Consider the following 16,502-nt stretch of genomic DNA (forward strand, 5'->3'; position numbering starts at 1 on the left):
AAACAGGAGGTAATTACTGCACAGAAAACTAGAGGTGCTGTTTCAAAGTGAGGTGGTAATGAAAGTTTATATAGATTGGGTAAAAACACTAATAATATAATGCTGTTTAGTATTAATACTGTAATCATACTTTATAATATACTAATGATTCTTCACACTAGAAGTGTTGTGGAATTTATAGAAAATAAATTTTGAAACAGATAGAAATTTTAGTAGATCCAGCTGGACCAGTGTTGTGAATTATCATTGTCATTTACTTCCTTTATTTGTAATTGTGGGTTTTTTTTTTCTTAGTGTACTGTACGTTACTTCAGGTTTGTGTCTTTGTTGGAGAGAAATGGAATTATAATTTTAATCTGATATCCAAAACTTTGGGAATTACGGAGATCAGAGAGAATTAATCCAAGAGTTTTGGAGCTGGGTACAGAGTCCAAAGTCTCCACTGGCAGAGGTTATTCTGCATTTCATTCCAAATGTAATCCGTCCTTTAACCGTCAAAAAAGTTCCTACACCATGTCAACTTGAATCCATGCAAATGAGGCACGTTAGACAAAATCACAAACTTACAATTTTAGAAGCACGTATTCATTTAGTTGGGATAATAAATTTATTTTCAAAATTACACCAATATAATTATGTAATTATCACTATTTGTATTTAACGGAGAGCATGAACAAAATTAATTTTTCTTATTTGTTAAGTTACCAAGAACTTCTAATTAAAAAAAAACCTAGCAACCTAGTTAGTATGATATAATTATGGAGTCCATGAATGTTCCAGCTGTCTGTAACATGGATCAATCTTTATGTTATTTTTGGAAGACTGTTTCCCTTAGTCATGCTAAACATATCATTTTGACAGCCAGTGGTTTTAGCATTTTTGGAGAAGATCAGAAGATAAGATCAAGAGAAATAATGAAGGCCAATATCTTTTATTCTCTATGTGCTTCATTGCATTTGTTTAAGCATTTCATCACTATTGTAATGCTTTCCTGGAAGAACTGATCAGCTCATATTAAGACAAGGTTTCACTCAGAGGAAGGTGTCCACCATTCAGTAGTCTGCACTTCTTTTTAGCAAGATATGTCATAGCAAATCTGTAATACACCTCACCTAAATAAATATACCCACTGTCCACCATTTTCCTGCCCCACTTGTCATATGGGAATACGCTACTGGAGCATAATGCAATTTCTCTCTTATGACTTATGTCTCTTATTTCTTCTCTTACTTTACACAGAACTTGCTCTGTTCGTCATAGATTGTAACACACATAAGACCATTACTGCCATAGTATATAAGATGAAAGGTCTGTTTGGGCTCGTTTTATATCTTCAGCAGCACTTAACTGGAATCTTACTAGGAAAGGATATGTGAAACACAGCTGGTACATAGACTTTCTAAATCAAAGTTACTTCCAGGCTATCATTCTGAGTAGATCCAGTGCTAGAATTGCTATTCCATCTGTCTAATCTTCTAGTAATTCCAGGTATGCCTCTAACAGTCCTATAGGATCCTGCAGCAAAGAGTTTCACATATAAGATGTATAGGAAAAGTTGTTGTTCCTTCTTTTGAGCTTGCTGTCTGGTTACCTTCTATGGGCTTTACAAAACCTACAGCAGCTCTTTTGAATTACTGCCTTAAAATTCTACAAATCTGGCTACATTATTGTCCATTTTTCTTTTTTTTTTTTTCTTTATTTATTTTTGTTTTCTTTTAAAGATCCAAAAGTACTGTTATGTTCTTGTTTGAGCCACTGGATAATTTAGATTGAAGGGTCTCACCCACCAATTTCTTCAATGTAGCTGCAGTTTCTCTTTGGAGCTACCATCTATTTTGAAGTCCAGCTTTAACACCTTGATGGAGAAGCCCCCAAACTTCACGAGTATTTTACTAACAGTTAACTGTCATCACTGCTGAAATGCGAACCTAATTTTCCCATCTGAATTTGGTCAGCTTTTTTGCTGACCACATTTTTGTTGACTGTTGCCTTTTTTATCCTTCTGCTTACTAAATTGAGCTGCCTAACGTTATCGAATTTATATTGCTACATGTTGCATGTTTACCCATCGTCCAGTCATTACTTAAGCTTCTTTTAGATAAAGTAATCCATTGGGAGCCTGTTGTGAAGTAGTGGCAAGGATTTAAGGTAGAATTAACAACTGGAAATTCATATTAGACCAGTGGTTATAGCTGGAAGAAAAACCATTTCAAGTACGCAGATCCTTCTGTTAGTCTGAATAGAATCAGCAAACTTAAAGCTAAGTACAGATTAGCAATAATTATGAATTTTAACCTAACATGCAATAAGTTAGACAGTTTGGGAGAAAAGGGTAATTGCCCTACACAATCACCTGCCCTACGACCAAAGAGGCAGATAAAAATGTTAAGAATTCCTCTGAGCTAAAATAAGAGCAAGTTATCAGCTGTGGAACATTGATAAATGAGTTGGAGGTCAGCTGCGGTGGAAGATTATAATGTGCCATAAACTCCATATTTCATCGAGTCCATGATTTCTACTGCATACAGCAGTTGTGAATTTTTGTTCCCAGGCTCAGCTGTTGAAGGTATTTTGTGGTCTCTTTGAGGTTGTGGGCTGAGAGGTCAAAGTTCCTTTGTGAAAAATGTTCTCCTGCTGGGAACTGGGCTGTTAATTAAATAAAAGCTATTACTTCCTGCTACAAACCCTGCTTCACTGTAAGGTGTTTTTTTTTCCAGGTTTGAAGTAATTTTACTTTTCTCATTTTTCAGTTCTTTTTGTTTTTTAACAGCTTTTATTTTTTAAAATGTATATACGTGGTATTCCATTGATTTTACACTGAGACATTTAAGGAGAATACCTCCTGATCCTTGCTATACTTGCAAGGACTATGTTTGTCCTGTTAGCTGTACTATTGCTGTAAGTATTGTTGTTTATTTGATTATTTCAGTAGAGTTTCTGCTTTTCAGGAAATGCTCTCTCTTTCTAAATTTATAACTGTGTTTTCACTTACAAAAAAATTACATTTGATATGAGTACAAAGACAAGTTTTCCCTCAAACACTTATTAAGTAATTATTTCAAAGCATAGGATTTTTTTTTTCCTTGAAAATAAAGCTTATAAGTGGAACGTAAAGTCAAAATCTAGGGGAAAAAAAGTCATTATTTTCCAGGAAGAAAAAAAGTAATTTCCATTGAACTTATTACTATCAGGCAGGATTTATACATGATCTCATTACTCTGCTTAGTCTTGTTAGCTGACATTGTTCCATTTGTTATTGACCTGTGGGAAGGTAAACAATAGAAATGTATTGACTCAGGGCTGGAGTGTTTTTCAGCTTATCACAAGTCAGGATTTTCCTTACATGTCTTACAATACCAGCCTACTTTCAAGCTGTGTATTAGCTCATGTGGCACTGAAAGGCAGTAGATTACAGAAGACTGTTTCTCAGTTTTTGCAGATTTCCATTTTAATTTTTAAATGCACAAATGCATGGCATTTTATAATAGAAGTGAAATTATGTCTTTTTGAGACAAGAAATTCCTACTGAATACAGGAACTACGTATAAGATAAATATGAAATACAGAAATGATTGCTTCTTTATTATATATAACAGTAATACCATCAAAAACTTTTTTTTTTTTTTTTTTTTTTTTTGTGACAACCAATGTTTATTACCATGTAAAGAAGGATACAAGAGCAAATTTTTATCTTTGTGTGAATTCAGTTCAAAACGGTTCATGTTGTGAATATTGTTTCTGCTCAGTGCAAATATCTATGTGCAGAGTCTGAAATTGTGTGCAGCCTGGACACTCAAAAATGGAGAATTTTAAGCTTTGCAGAAACTTTCTCTTGCATTTATAAAACACAGGACACGTATTGCACCAGCCTACTACCTGGTAGAGAAAGCTGTGATCACAGGACAAATCACAGTCACCCCTACCTGTCAGCTCCCAACCATTCCTCTGATCCATGAGCAATGAAAGCTACTGGAACTTTTGTAAAGAGTCAGTGGAAAGATGTTTCAGTCTCTTAGAGTTGAGCCACTGCCCCTTCTTTATTTGGACTCTGAGAAGTATTTCCAGGATATATTTTAGAAATTGAATGTTCTCTCTTTGTCTCACTATAAGATATGTTGGAATCACTATTAGATTTATGGACATACTTCCACAGCTTGGATTGGTGAGAATGGCTCAGAAATTAAGCCATTTTCAATCTAGTCACTGTGTCAGTAAATATTCCTATTTCCTGTTCTTCAAGCTCCAAAAATAGATAAAAAATATCAAATGCATGCCAGAAGGCCAGATTACTTTTCATGTGGTTTCCTCCTCTGCAGCCACCACAGCTGTATCTGAAGGGACAAAACAGTCTTGATCTCTGTGGTATAGGAGCCTCAAACATTTACATATGCTTGGATAAAGACCTTTTCTTTGGCATCCTGTATTGTCACATCATGTGTCCAGCTGTCAGTTGCTGCAGTAACATCACAAGCTGATGAATTCTACCAGTCTCTTACTCCCCAGCTCGTGGGTGGATTTCATGGTGAAGCTGAATAAAGACTTGCTCATATCTGTTACCTTTCCCAAGGGATGCTGGATGCAGCCAGTTTTCCATTTAGGATGCTGATGACATTACTCTTAGTGTACTAATGTGTTCTATCCACTTCATTCTTCTTTTATCTTCTCCCATCCATCTGCTCAAGAAAAAAGCAAATCCATTTCAACCAACTGTAGTCGTATATCTCCACTACCTGCTTTCAGATACTGTGTGTCAAAACACTCCTTGGAAGTTTGTTTCTTTGCTACTTTGCAGTGACATCCCTTTCCTGGAGCCCTCCAAGCAGTTGCCCACTTCAGTAGTAGAAAGGTAGAGGATAGGTAGCAATACAGTCTGTGTCCCAGCACATCATGTTATTTTTATGGAGATAATTTCTGGTGCTGGAGGATGGCAAACTATTTTGAATGCTCTCATTCACAAGCAAAAGTTAAATATGATGACTTTAGTCACAGTAAGCCTGACTAATCAAAACAGGGATTAGTGTTATCATTCTTGACTATCAGGATGCCTGCTTACTAATATGTGTTTTCATATCTAAATATTTTATAGTGGCTTATCCACTACAAAGTTCTTACGTAAAGGGTGTCTCCAAAGCATAGAAAATACTCAATCATGTTTTGGCAATAATGAGAGTGTATACAATACAAACCAGAATATCTGTGTTTCCTTAGCTAGACAGCTGCCTCATTAAAGGGACTTTCAAAGAAACAAATCTCTCAGTGTATGTAATTTACAGCTCTTGGGCTCACTGAATCTGAAGAGGAAGTGGTAGGAATAACAGAACACTGGTTGGAGAAATTGAGAGTCCACCAGTATCATTGCTTCTCAAGGTAATTAATCAATACGAGATCTTACCCCTCTGTTGAAGTCTTGTGCAGGTGGCTATTAGTGTAGTGGCCAGACAAACCTTTCAGGCATGTCTGATTCCGCATTCATTTTCCTTCCTTCTCATGAGTCATCTGTGTTAGCAAAATGTGGACTAAATTAAATTTCTATTAGGTGGATGTATAACTGGTTGGAAAGATGTTCTCAAGAAACCATTGCACTTCACTGACAGACTGGGTGCATTAAAACGTGTTCTTCAATAACCACAATATTTAATTCATTACTTAAAGATGAAATTAGCATTTAATGCTAATGATACTACCTGGAAAAATACTATAATATAGGATTAGGAGCTTAAGAAATTATTTTAAGAATTTGACACAAAGAATGACGTGCAACAACAGACAAGATGAATACTAACTTCCATGTTTATACAGAATCTTTTGCATAACTGCAAGTAGGCAAGGACTGACTAAGCAACAGTTCTGTGCTGGAGACGATAGGTGGATCACAAGTGGAACATGAGACAGCAGCATAGCTTTACAGAAGTGGTAACCACTGTATGGAATTTATAGAAGGTAGGATAATTTAAAAGGTATGGAGAGTGGCTCTTTTATTCTTCTTGAGACTGGGAAAGGCTTCTCTCTGGCTTGGGGCACCACAGCTGGAGAAGAATTCTGACCAGCTGAATGGGTTCCAGAGGAGAACAAAAGAATGTTCAGGAATATAGAAAATGCAACTTGTGAGAAAACAAATAAATAGGAACTGTTTAATCTGAAGAAGAGGAAACAGGAAATTTATCTACTTCAAATGTGGAAGAAAGAATTTATTTATTTATTTATTTTTCTGTGTCCACAGCAAAACAAGTTCAGGCCAAATAGCAACAGAAGTTTTCTACCGTATTTTTTCTCTTAGAAATTGAGGCACTGAGACATATTACCTGGTTATCCCAAATCTGAAATCATCATGTTGAAGAAGAGGAAAATTGGATTATCTGTGAGGAATAGCTTAAGTTGATTCTCTGGACCAAAAGATATCTAAATGATCTTTCAAGATCTCCTCAGCCCTGCTTTCTATTAATACTTATGATTATTTCTTCTCATTAGTTAACTAGCAAGGTTAGTTCCTCCCTATTGGTTTAATCTCAGTTCCATGGTCAGAGAGGCTGCTTTCCCTTCATTTATAATTTTTGCTTGCAAGTAAGCAAGAGTATCTATGTTGCTGTTCATGATAGGATAACTGAAGCTAGCTACTGTAGAAAAAAAAGAAACACACCTTTGTCTATAGATGAAACATCCCAGGACTATGATTTTCTCTCCATCTTTTAGTCCCGAGTGTTCTTATTAGACCTTAGTGATCCTGAACAGTCTCAACCAGGGCCACTATCCACACCTGTGAACATGGTGATCCCAGTTATGCTCAACCCTGCGTTTTCAATCCATGACCGATCTGTTCTGTTGTGAGTACTGATATTCTGCACTGTTGTGAGTACAGATATTCAGCTCCAGCCATTCCTGTGCCTTACCAACAAACTCTGTCACTTGGGACCCTGACTCACAGACTGACTTCCCAGATTAACCTTGGATCTGTCTCGTCACTGTGAATGATCTGGCAATCAGCAGGTTGTGTTTAGCCCTGGTTACTCTCACTGGATTTGATCCCGATTTGTGGACTAACATCTGAGCTTAGCCTCAGACCTGCCTCCTTACCATGAACTGACCTGATAACCTAGACTGTTTGTTGAGTCTGCCTCAGGGCTGTCCTGTTTATCTTGCTGGGAAACTGTAGGGTTGGGCCTAGATTGACGAAGCCCCTACCCTGCCCTACTCTTCAACTGGAGAGGAATCAGCCTCTACAGAACCCTGGACAGACCACTAATGCAGTCTCTGCCGTGCTAGATTTGATGTTTCACATCTCTTGCCGTACCTGCTGGATAGGTCTTGTCACTAGAAGATCTCTGCTTTTCCTTTGGGTGTAAAGTTCTTGTCAATAGACCAAGAAACATAGTAAACTGGCAGAGTAATTCAGAGTGTCAGACTGACATCAACAGGTGAGCCTCTTTACAAGATTTAAGAAAAATGTTTTTTACAGTAACGGTAGTGAAAACTGGCACAGGTTGCCCAGAGAGGTGGTGGATGCCCCGTTCCTGGAAACACACAAGGTCAGGCTGGATGGGGCTCTGAGCACCTGATCGAGTGTAAGTGTCCCTGTTGCAGGGGATTTGGACCAGATGGATGGCAAAAGTTTTCAGAGGTAGGACATCTTTAGTCTTCTGTTAATTGAGAGGCCTTTGAATTCTTACCTCCACAGGTTTAGGTCTTTCAGACCCAGAGCTGTTTTTGTCAGCAGCTGGGAGGTTGAAAGTCAGGAGTGCCAAGCAGGATAACGACCAGTGAAACCTGTTTTGGAAACACCAAAAAGGAGCCACTCTCAGATTAACATGCATTCCATCAGAGCTCAGTCTAAATTAGTGGCTTTCTTGAGTGATACCTCCATCGCTGACACTGATTCAACTACTGCTGGGAGTTCCCTCCACACCTTTACCAAATGTTTTGCCATTTCAGAAGCATCTAGGGATTATACAGTGTGTGGAAACACATTTCTGCAGTGGTTGTGTGCATGAAGCATGCCACAGTTCCCTGCCAAGCACTGTAATTATTAGGAGGGACTGCAACCTGGACATATATGTGTGTGTGTGTGTGTGTGATCTATATTGATCAGTTCTATTATGCAGATTAAAAATATATATATATATACCTATTATTGAGATGTCAAAGCCACTCTGTTTATAAATACAGACCTTGCACAAGCTTCATCTCCATGGTGTTTGAGTCTTTCTCAGAGCTCTCAGATTTGGGACTATGTGATTGAAAGGAAAGTTAGACAGTCTCCATGTTACCTATGTAGCAAAACCAACAAACTTGCAAGAGAGGGAATGTATGCTTGTCTGGTGAACAACTGCACGGATATGAAACTATTTGTCTCAAGGTTTTGCAGGATGTGCAGTGATCATATACATGCAAGATGAATACATGGGTAGATAGATATTGCACAAAAACTTGGCTTCTGTTACTCTAAGTTCCATCTTAGAAAGCTGATCTTATGCAAAACTTTAAGAGAGTACACTATCCCTTTCAACATGTATACGATAATGTCCTCTAGTAAGTAGGTTCTTATTTCTTATTATTATTACTTTTAATAGGAGAACAGAAGTCGCCTTAAATACTGTGATTCCTGGGACAGTTATGGGCCATGTCAGCAAAAAGCTGAGCCTTTGTGATCACACTGTGATAAGGCTTGACATGTCTTGGACCATTTCTCTTCAAATAACGCTACTGATTTGGGCAGCAGTAGTTGGAGACGGTACTTTGCAGCCTGAGAGTGAGACATAGAACTCGCCTTGTAATCCTTCACTTTGAGATTTCTGGAGGTGTGGGGAGAGAAGAATTTTAGAGTAAGAATATGGTTGCTGCAGCCTAATATTAACATTAGGTACATTTTAGTAAACTATTGGTTACACTGTAGTACACTGCTGGACACACTGCAAGGAAGTGGAGTTCATCCCATTTGTATTTCTTCCACTTCTGGTGTTCTCCAGAGCTACATCCATTCTCGTACAAGGGGGATAATCCAGACAAAGCTGAATAAACTCATAGTCCCTGGCTATGACCAGAAATGAAACAGGAAGCGGTGTCCTACCCAGCTGTACATGTGCACATGGGCCTATCACTTTTTCAAACATTTCTTTCACTTGGTTTGTGAATACTGTGTAACTTTTTTTTCTTTTCTTTTTCCAGAATGTTTTAATTGTTGAGGTAAGTTGGCTGTATTTCTGTCATACTGTACTTGGAGAAAGTCACCTAGTGAAGTCTTTGTTGTGCACTTAACCTCTAAAACGTGGCTGTATTAAGAATGTTTGACTGGGAACTGGTGAAGAGGGAGTTGCTTTACTTAATAACCTCTCAGTCTTTTTGCAACTGCAAAGAGATCAAACTACATTGCCACCACTCTAATTTGGACTCTGCTTTGTGATAGCCAGGAGTTTGTGTTTCTATGTCACTTGATTTGTTGTTTTCAGAGCTTCATAATCTCCTGTTCTGCAGGTTGTTCTGTACCTTGGAAGACTACAAATCAATTGCAATTGTGCCCTGAATTTCCCTATTGCATGACTTTGAAATGGCAACACAGCCCTACATATGCTTTACAACTTCAGGGTTGTTCACACGCTGCATGGGAATGTCAGTCATTCTCTCAAGTCTCCATGGCTCCTGTTCATTAGCACTGCAACCTGGAGTGTTCCCTGGGAAGATCCATCATAGATATGTTGCTGATGTAGATCAAAAACATTCAGTTCTAGAGGAAGAAAACGTGTCACTTCAGTGGTGCTGCAAAATCTTTCTTAATTAATAATGTAGGTGATTCTGTGTTAAAATGTCAGAAAATTGACTGGGATGCTTCAAGAGCATCCAAGATCTGACTGACATTTCAGGCCCAGTCTGTCTGTGTGAGAAGTAGGCTGTATGGTGTAACGAAGAAAACAAATAGATGCTGCAATGTCTTTCCATAGCAAAGGGGAAAAAGTCATGAGCCGCAGAGGTGGATGGTTACCTGAGTAACTGCTACAAGCCCCCTCTTTGTCAGTGCTAACTGCTGTAAACTTGAAAAATGTCTGCAGCAAATTCTATTTATGTTTGTAGATAGTTGGGGAGCAAATATAAGGTTTTGCTAATGAAAAATACACACTCAGTGAGTTCAGCATCAACAGCTGCTCCCCATGTGTGTTCAGTTGTGTAGCCAGGTATGTACTGATCTCCTTCAGATTAGGTTGAGCACAGCAGACCTGGAAAATACTCATTTGTACTGGGCTAAGAAAACAACAAATAGAGCAGATCTAGCCCTGAGATGGAGAGGTATTGACATTTGCTATTCTTGATCATAATTTGAAAGTTCTGATCCCTGTATACTTGCACTGCACAGTAAAGTTATCCCTAGTCCCTTGTAAGATCCCAAGTACTAGAAGGAAATGGGGAGACCTTCCATTCTTTATTTTGTGAGTAGAAAGTGATTGCTTCTAGAGTGTATAATAGTATAATTTCTACAAAATAAGAATGTGGAACTGCTCAGTCATTGTCCAGATTTCCTCTTTTCAGCTTTCCTTTGTTTTAACTTCTTGTATTTTTCATGTTTTACAAGGATATTGTTGGGACTGGAAGGACTATGAAGGTTCTGCTTAATCATATAGAAAAATATAATCCAAAAATGATTAAAGTGGCAAGGTGAGTAAAATGATCACAAAACTTATTAATTAATTAGTCCAGCCCAACATGTTTCTCAGTGGGATTCCTGTTCCAAGATCCTGCTTTAAAGCTGTGCTGCCTAATCACATGGGGAGCTCTGCAGAGAAGCTGCCTGAATCACCAAGGGGAGGGTGGAGGACAGGAGAGAAAACGCCATTATATTGTTCTGCAGTGACATTCAGCCCCATTCATTCCTCTCCAGCCATTTCAAGACTGGCATTGATAGACTTTGAAGGGAAACACACCCATCTCTTCCCTATCATTAGATTATTGTCAAAGAAGTAGCAGAAAGGTAACAAACAGTGATTCATGTGGCTCAGAAGCTGTGGGTTGATTTTTATTTATTTATTTATTTATTTATTTATTGACAGAGAAAACAGTTTTTTATTCTGGTGAATATCTAGACTTTTTTGTTTTTTACAGTTTGTTGGTGAAAAGAACATCTTGGCCTGATGGGTACAGACCAGACTGTAAGTGTTGTTGTGAAATTCTTTATATCCCAGTTCAAGAAGTTACTGTTATTCTGTCATTAGGTGGACTGCTAGAGGTGTTGTAAGATATCAGTTGGCAGTGGGAGTATGGGATGCAACTGAAAGATCTGTGAAACTATGGTTTAATCCCAGCCTTATTTGATGTTTTCTGCAGAGTACAGATTTCATAAGGAAGTTATGAAGGGGTTAAGTGTTACCCATGAAAGGTGATTGCTTTCTCTCCTGTCCCTGACAAGCTATGTGGAAGAGAAAGTCCATTTCTTCCTTTTCCTTCTTTATTAACTTTTCTTTAGAGGAGCTGCTGGAATTCACTGGAACACAAAAGCTTTTTCTTAGTGACCTCATTACTTGTAAGTTGTGTATAGTTATAGAACAGTAACATTTAAAAATATATTTTTGAGAAGTATTATTGTTTAAAGGGTAAACAATGATACAGTAACATCATATTCACCCCTCCCCCCCCCAAAAAAAAGTAAAAGATAAAACGGGCTTTTTAAGCTTTCTCATAGCAGCACCACTTTTCTCTGCAATTTTGGTACCTGTACTATGCTTAATCAGAGCCCTAAATGAAGCTGTACCAAGCTACTGTCATTTTAGATTTCATAGAAAAAATGATGTAGTATCAGGTATGTGGCTACAACAGGTTTTTCCATTTTCTTGTTTACCTTTACTGCGATTAATTTTATAAAGCATCAGGTCACCCTTTAAATCACTAACAGTGCTATGTCATTTCCTCACATATTGGATCTGTGATTCCAAGGTGTCTTCATAAGGTTCTGTTCTTCTCTGGTTACATAACAGGCAACTCAGAGAGAGTCTGACTCATTTTCTATAGTGCTGATACTGCACAGAACTTCACACTCATACAGGTGCATGTCTAAGATTGGTTTGAAGTGTGTGAGTTGCATGATTCAGCCGCACTGCATGCAGTTCCTTGGTTAGGCATGGCCATGAGTCTTTGTGAGACTGGGCTTTAAGAAGCATGTGACACGTTTTGGTAGGATGATATGCATAATAGTTTTGCCTACCCTCGGAAGAAAATACACAACCCTCTGAGTAGTTCTGTGAGCAACTTCTGAATTAAAGCTATACTTTTTTTTTGTCATTTATGTGCTTCTGGACAGTTGTCATCACATGCATATACCGATGGAGCTGCCCCTTCTGGAGAGCAGAATTTTTTGGTTCTGATTTTGGTTTCCTTAAACAATGTGTCTGTTGTACCACTGGTAATTGTAAACAGCTCTCCTGCTCTCCGCTGACTGTTCACAAGCCCGTCACAAACAGTCTGTGAGCATGATGGGCTGCTTGCTGACCTTGGTGTCTTAGTCAAAAGTAGCATAACCTGAACTGACTTTGCCTATCCGTAGCTTTCTGGTCAGGAAACCAACAGATGTATTTAAGGGCTATATAGGAGCCACATATCTAGTAGTGATGCTGTTTGTTATTTATCTCAATACAGATTATGGATTTGAAATTCCAGATTTATTTGTGGTAGGTTATGCCTTAGACTACAACGAGTACTTCAGAGATCTGAACGTAAGTTTCTTTTTTTTAAAAAGAAAACACTGTTTTACGGGGTTTTAGAGACTGTAATTTACCTTATTCCTGGGGTCTAATGCCATGGCTGGATCCTCCCAGTGAGTGTAGAACTCCTTGCAAAAGCTCAGATAATCCAGAGGAGTCGCTGCTCAGCACTGTGGATGATTCCTTCCCGCCTCTTAGCCACCAAGAGCAGAAGTTTTCACTTCTGCCATGCTTCTATCTTCTGTGCGCCTAGAACTTCACAGTTCCTTCACTCCCAGTAAATGCAGTGACAGCAGTAACAACTGAAATACAGCGACTTTAGACAACTTGGGCATTTTACTGTTATGTTCCTTTTCTCAGTTAGATAATGATGCAAACTTCACTAGCCTGTCATTGCTTCTTATGTTACTTCCAGGGGTGGAGCTGGATGCTGGCAATTGTGAGTGCCAGAAATTGCAGTAAGTAGAAAGTGAAATCAGAATTCAATTTCAGGTCTCTGGAGAGGAAGGATAATAGCAAGATTACTGGGTTGGCCAGACAGAATTATTTCTGAACAATGCATTAATGATTAATAATGTAATTAACTATGCTGTTGTAATCAGTGTTTAATTTTTTTTCAGCACATATGTGTTATCAATGATCGTGGAAAAGCAAAATACAGAGTCTGAAGCAGTTGCACCCTCATCAGAAGATTTGTAAGCTCAGAGAAGAAGAAATTTGACTGCACTCCTTCAAGCATCTCCCAGAAGGAAGTTCAACTGACTTCTGTTTCTATTAATTCAGTGTAATAAGGAATTTACTCTTGAGGTACTGATGAATATATACAGAAGTGAGTGTTCCTATCTAAAATCTGAAGTAGACATTGAAAGTTACTACATGTTTTAAGTACTAAAATTATGGTATAATTTCTTTTTACTAATGATTTGTCTCAGCTCACTGTGAATGCATCTTGTTTGTGCAGTCCATCATTCCATCCATTACAATTAATGTACTTCACATTATGTGTTCATAATGTGTTGCAAAAATTGTTCAGAAATGTCATGTGCATTAAGTTTATTATAGAGAATTTTAGGAACTTCAGCGTCCGTGTGATTTTGGCTGGATATGCTGCTACCAAACTGAAAACATTATTTTTATTTAGTTCCACGGTTCAGAAGTTTCAGCTGAAGTTGTATGCTGTATGACTTCAGATAGTCCTTACTGCCTCTTCCAAATGGAAATTGTAACTCTCAGAATGCACTGAATTAGAGTGCTGGTACAAAATGGACCTTTGCAAGACACTGTTGACCTGAGCTTGGAAGTTGTCTTGCTTCTAGTAGGTGATGTAGCATAGATCTTATCAGTTAAATGTGCTGAATTTTAACCAAGAGAAAACACCAGGCAGGCTTCCATTTCTGTATAGTATCCTTTGACTTCTGTAGTACACAAGCAAGTGAAAAAATTAGCATAGTGTTCTGTGTGTATTTTCTTAATTAAACCTCATCAAGCACAAAAGTTTAATGTTAAACAATAACTTAATGCCAAATTGATTGTCATGGCATGTCTGACTTGAGACTTGCTGTGACTGTATGTCTTCTTTAAGGAATACAGATCTGACAGTGCTGAAAGCTAGTGTCAGAAAGGAAAAAATGTGCAGGAGAACAGGGGCAATAAGTTAACCTGTAAATGCTGTAGACTCTGGAGATTCCTTCTTTCCCTCGTACATTGTGTTGGAAGAAGTCTGTTAGTTTACATGCTGTATTTAGTTGAAACATTTAGTTCTGTGCTGTATACAGCAGTGCTCAATAACTTCCTGAGGGAAGCAAATGTAAGCAGCTCTGTACCAACAGCTTTACTCTGAACTGCAAGAGGTATGTTCTTATCAGCGTGGGTTTCTTTTAAGTTAAAACAGACACTGTAAGAACTCTTGTTACAATGCACAGTTGTTTGTTTTCCTGCTTTAGCATATTTTGCATATCCCAAAAAGCTCTTCCAAAGCATGCATTTAATTGTTAATCTAAATGTACCTTATGAATGTATCCTGTCACTCATAATCTACTTCTATTTGGATAAAATCCATGATGTTAATGACATGAAGTGAGATCAAAGAATTACTGCGATTGCTAGATTAATGTTGAAGTCCTTTTTTCTTTACTCTTTTAGCCTATATTTTTAAAGATTTATGTTGAAAAGCTTTCCTTTACAGAATAACGTTCTGCTTTAGAGAGGCCCACACCTCTGGTGAAAGGTGTTGAAAGAAGTTTCATCTTTTTTCCTTCTATGAGAGTATGAAAGTTTTACTTAATGTTTCTGTTTTCCACGGATTCAGTAGCACTGACGTGGTGCAGGCTGACATGCTTAAGCCTAATGTGGGAGATCCCTGAGACTTTGTCCTTTTATCTTCTCATCTCAAAAAAGTGCAGCCCAATTCCCCTTGTGGCTATGATCAGCCAACAGCAACAAGAACAAAAGAATGTAACAGGTGAATTAGCATGAAATTAGTGTGAAAATATGTAGATGCACTTCATTCAGACTTCGTAAAAGTTGTTTCTTTGGAAGATTCAGGTTGTTAAAATCTATGTAACCAACAAAAAAGAACTTATAGAAAATATAAGAAGAAATTGGAATGTTTATTCAAGTTAAACTTATTTCCTCCTGCCATCGTATTTTAAACACAGTGATAAAGCACTATATGAATTTCAGTAGTGAATTTACATGTGCAATTATACTGTGAATAAGAGGTGTTTTATACTTCTAACATCATATTTGAATCTTGTACCCTTACAGAACAAAGCCCGTCCAGGCAGTGGGTCATTATGCGAATATGTCTCAATAATGTTTAGTTTTTCCATTCTGTTCAGATAATTTAAAACAAACAAACAAACAAAAAACAACCCTTACTTTTTCCTATGTCTGTTTCATGGCTTAATAACAGTGTTGATTGCATGTGTCACAGTGCTCCTGAACTGAAAGGCCACTAAGCATTTTTTCAGTTGCAGTTGCACCCTATGACCCACAAAGCAATGTATTTTTTTTGAATCAGTTCAGTAACATCTGTTGCTGAAGAAGAGAGGATGTTCTTTACCATCAGTTATTTTTCTGGACATTGTGTTCATGTATTTGGCAGGCATCCATTTTCGTCTCAGTTTTTCTTCTCATGCGCTCTTAACACCAGCATCCTTTCCCTACCTACTGAATACAGATGAACAGAGGCAGTTATTTGGTTTAAAGCTGCCGTAAATGTTTAGCAGTCTTCAGGTTTTAGATTTCATTCAATTCAGTCATGCTTGTATCTGGTCCAGTTCCAAAATATCTGAAAGTAAAAGAATTTTAAATAACCTGACTGGTATGTACGTAATTATTTCTTTTCCAAGCATGCTGCTGCATGCTTGTATTTGTAGTTGAACAAAGTAGTAAATGTGCCTGGGATTTTTTGATTGCTTACTATTGGTGATGCATTTCCTGAACATACTGTGTTAATCTTAGAAGCTTTTTGTGTTTGTAATTACATTTCTATGTGACATTCAGGTGTTTGCTAAAACAAACAAACAAATTGTGTATGCCGTATTCAGAACAGCTTCTGGCCTGGGAAGGAGTCAAATCATCGCTCTTTGCGCGCAATAAAATGCTTAACTTGGATATGCACTTCTGACAGGAGTCATCTCTACTGCTCTGTAGTGAGAATAACATTCATTGGAATAAAAATACTGGAGTTTAAAATTTTAGTATTTCTTTAGACTGAAAAAGACCTAATCAGCTTCTCTCCATATGTTTGCATTTCCACTGTACCCAGATAAAAGAGCACTGAAAGCCTCTGTTGTAATCAGACTTGATAGACAAGAAGCCTGC

The 16,502-nt window shown here is 37.8% G+C and overlaps 1 protein-coding gene across 4 annotated transcripts in view; it reads left to right on the plus strand.

The window, feature by feature from the left end:
• Positions 1 to 16,270, plus strand: part of PRTFDC1 (phosphoribosyl transferase domain containing 1) — a 44,883-nt gene extending 28,613 nt beyond the window's left edge. For 3 of the 4 annotated variants that reach the window (XM_052695319.1, XM_052695318.1, XM_052695316.1), the window contains 5 exons: positions 9,160 to 9,177; positions 10,556 to 10,638; positions 11,083 to 11,129; positions 12,610 to 12,686; positions 13,295 to 16,270. In XM_052695319.1, the coding sequence (XP_052551279.1) occupies positions 9,160 to 9,177; positions 10,556 to 10,638; positions 11,083 to 11,129; positions 12,610 to 12,686; positions 13,295 to 13,342 (273 nt within the window). In that variant the 3' untranslated portion in view covers positions 13,343 to 16,270. Of the gene's footprint in view, positions 1 to 9,159; positions 9,178 to 10,555; positions 10,639 to 11,082; positions 11,130 to 11,951; positions 12,020 to 12,609; positions 12,687 to 13,294 lie in introns of those variants that run through there. The other variant, XM_052695320.1, reaches the window with a different exon arrangement.
• Positions 16,271 to 16,502: the final 232 nt, after the last annotated feature.

This window comes from Tympanuchus pallidicinctus, unplaced genomic scaffold, assembly GCF_026119805.1.
Source record: "Tympanuchus pallidicinctus isolate F22 unplaced genomic scaffold, pur_lepc_1.0 scaffold3, whole genome shotgun sequence".
NCBI lineage: Eukaryota > Metazoa > Chordata > Aves > Galliformes > Phasianidae > Tympanuchus > Tympanuchus pallidicinctus.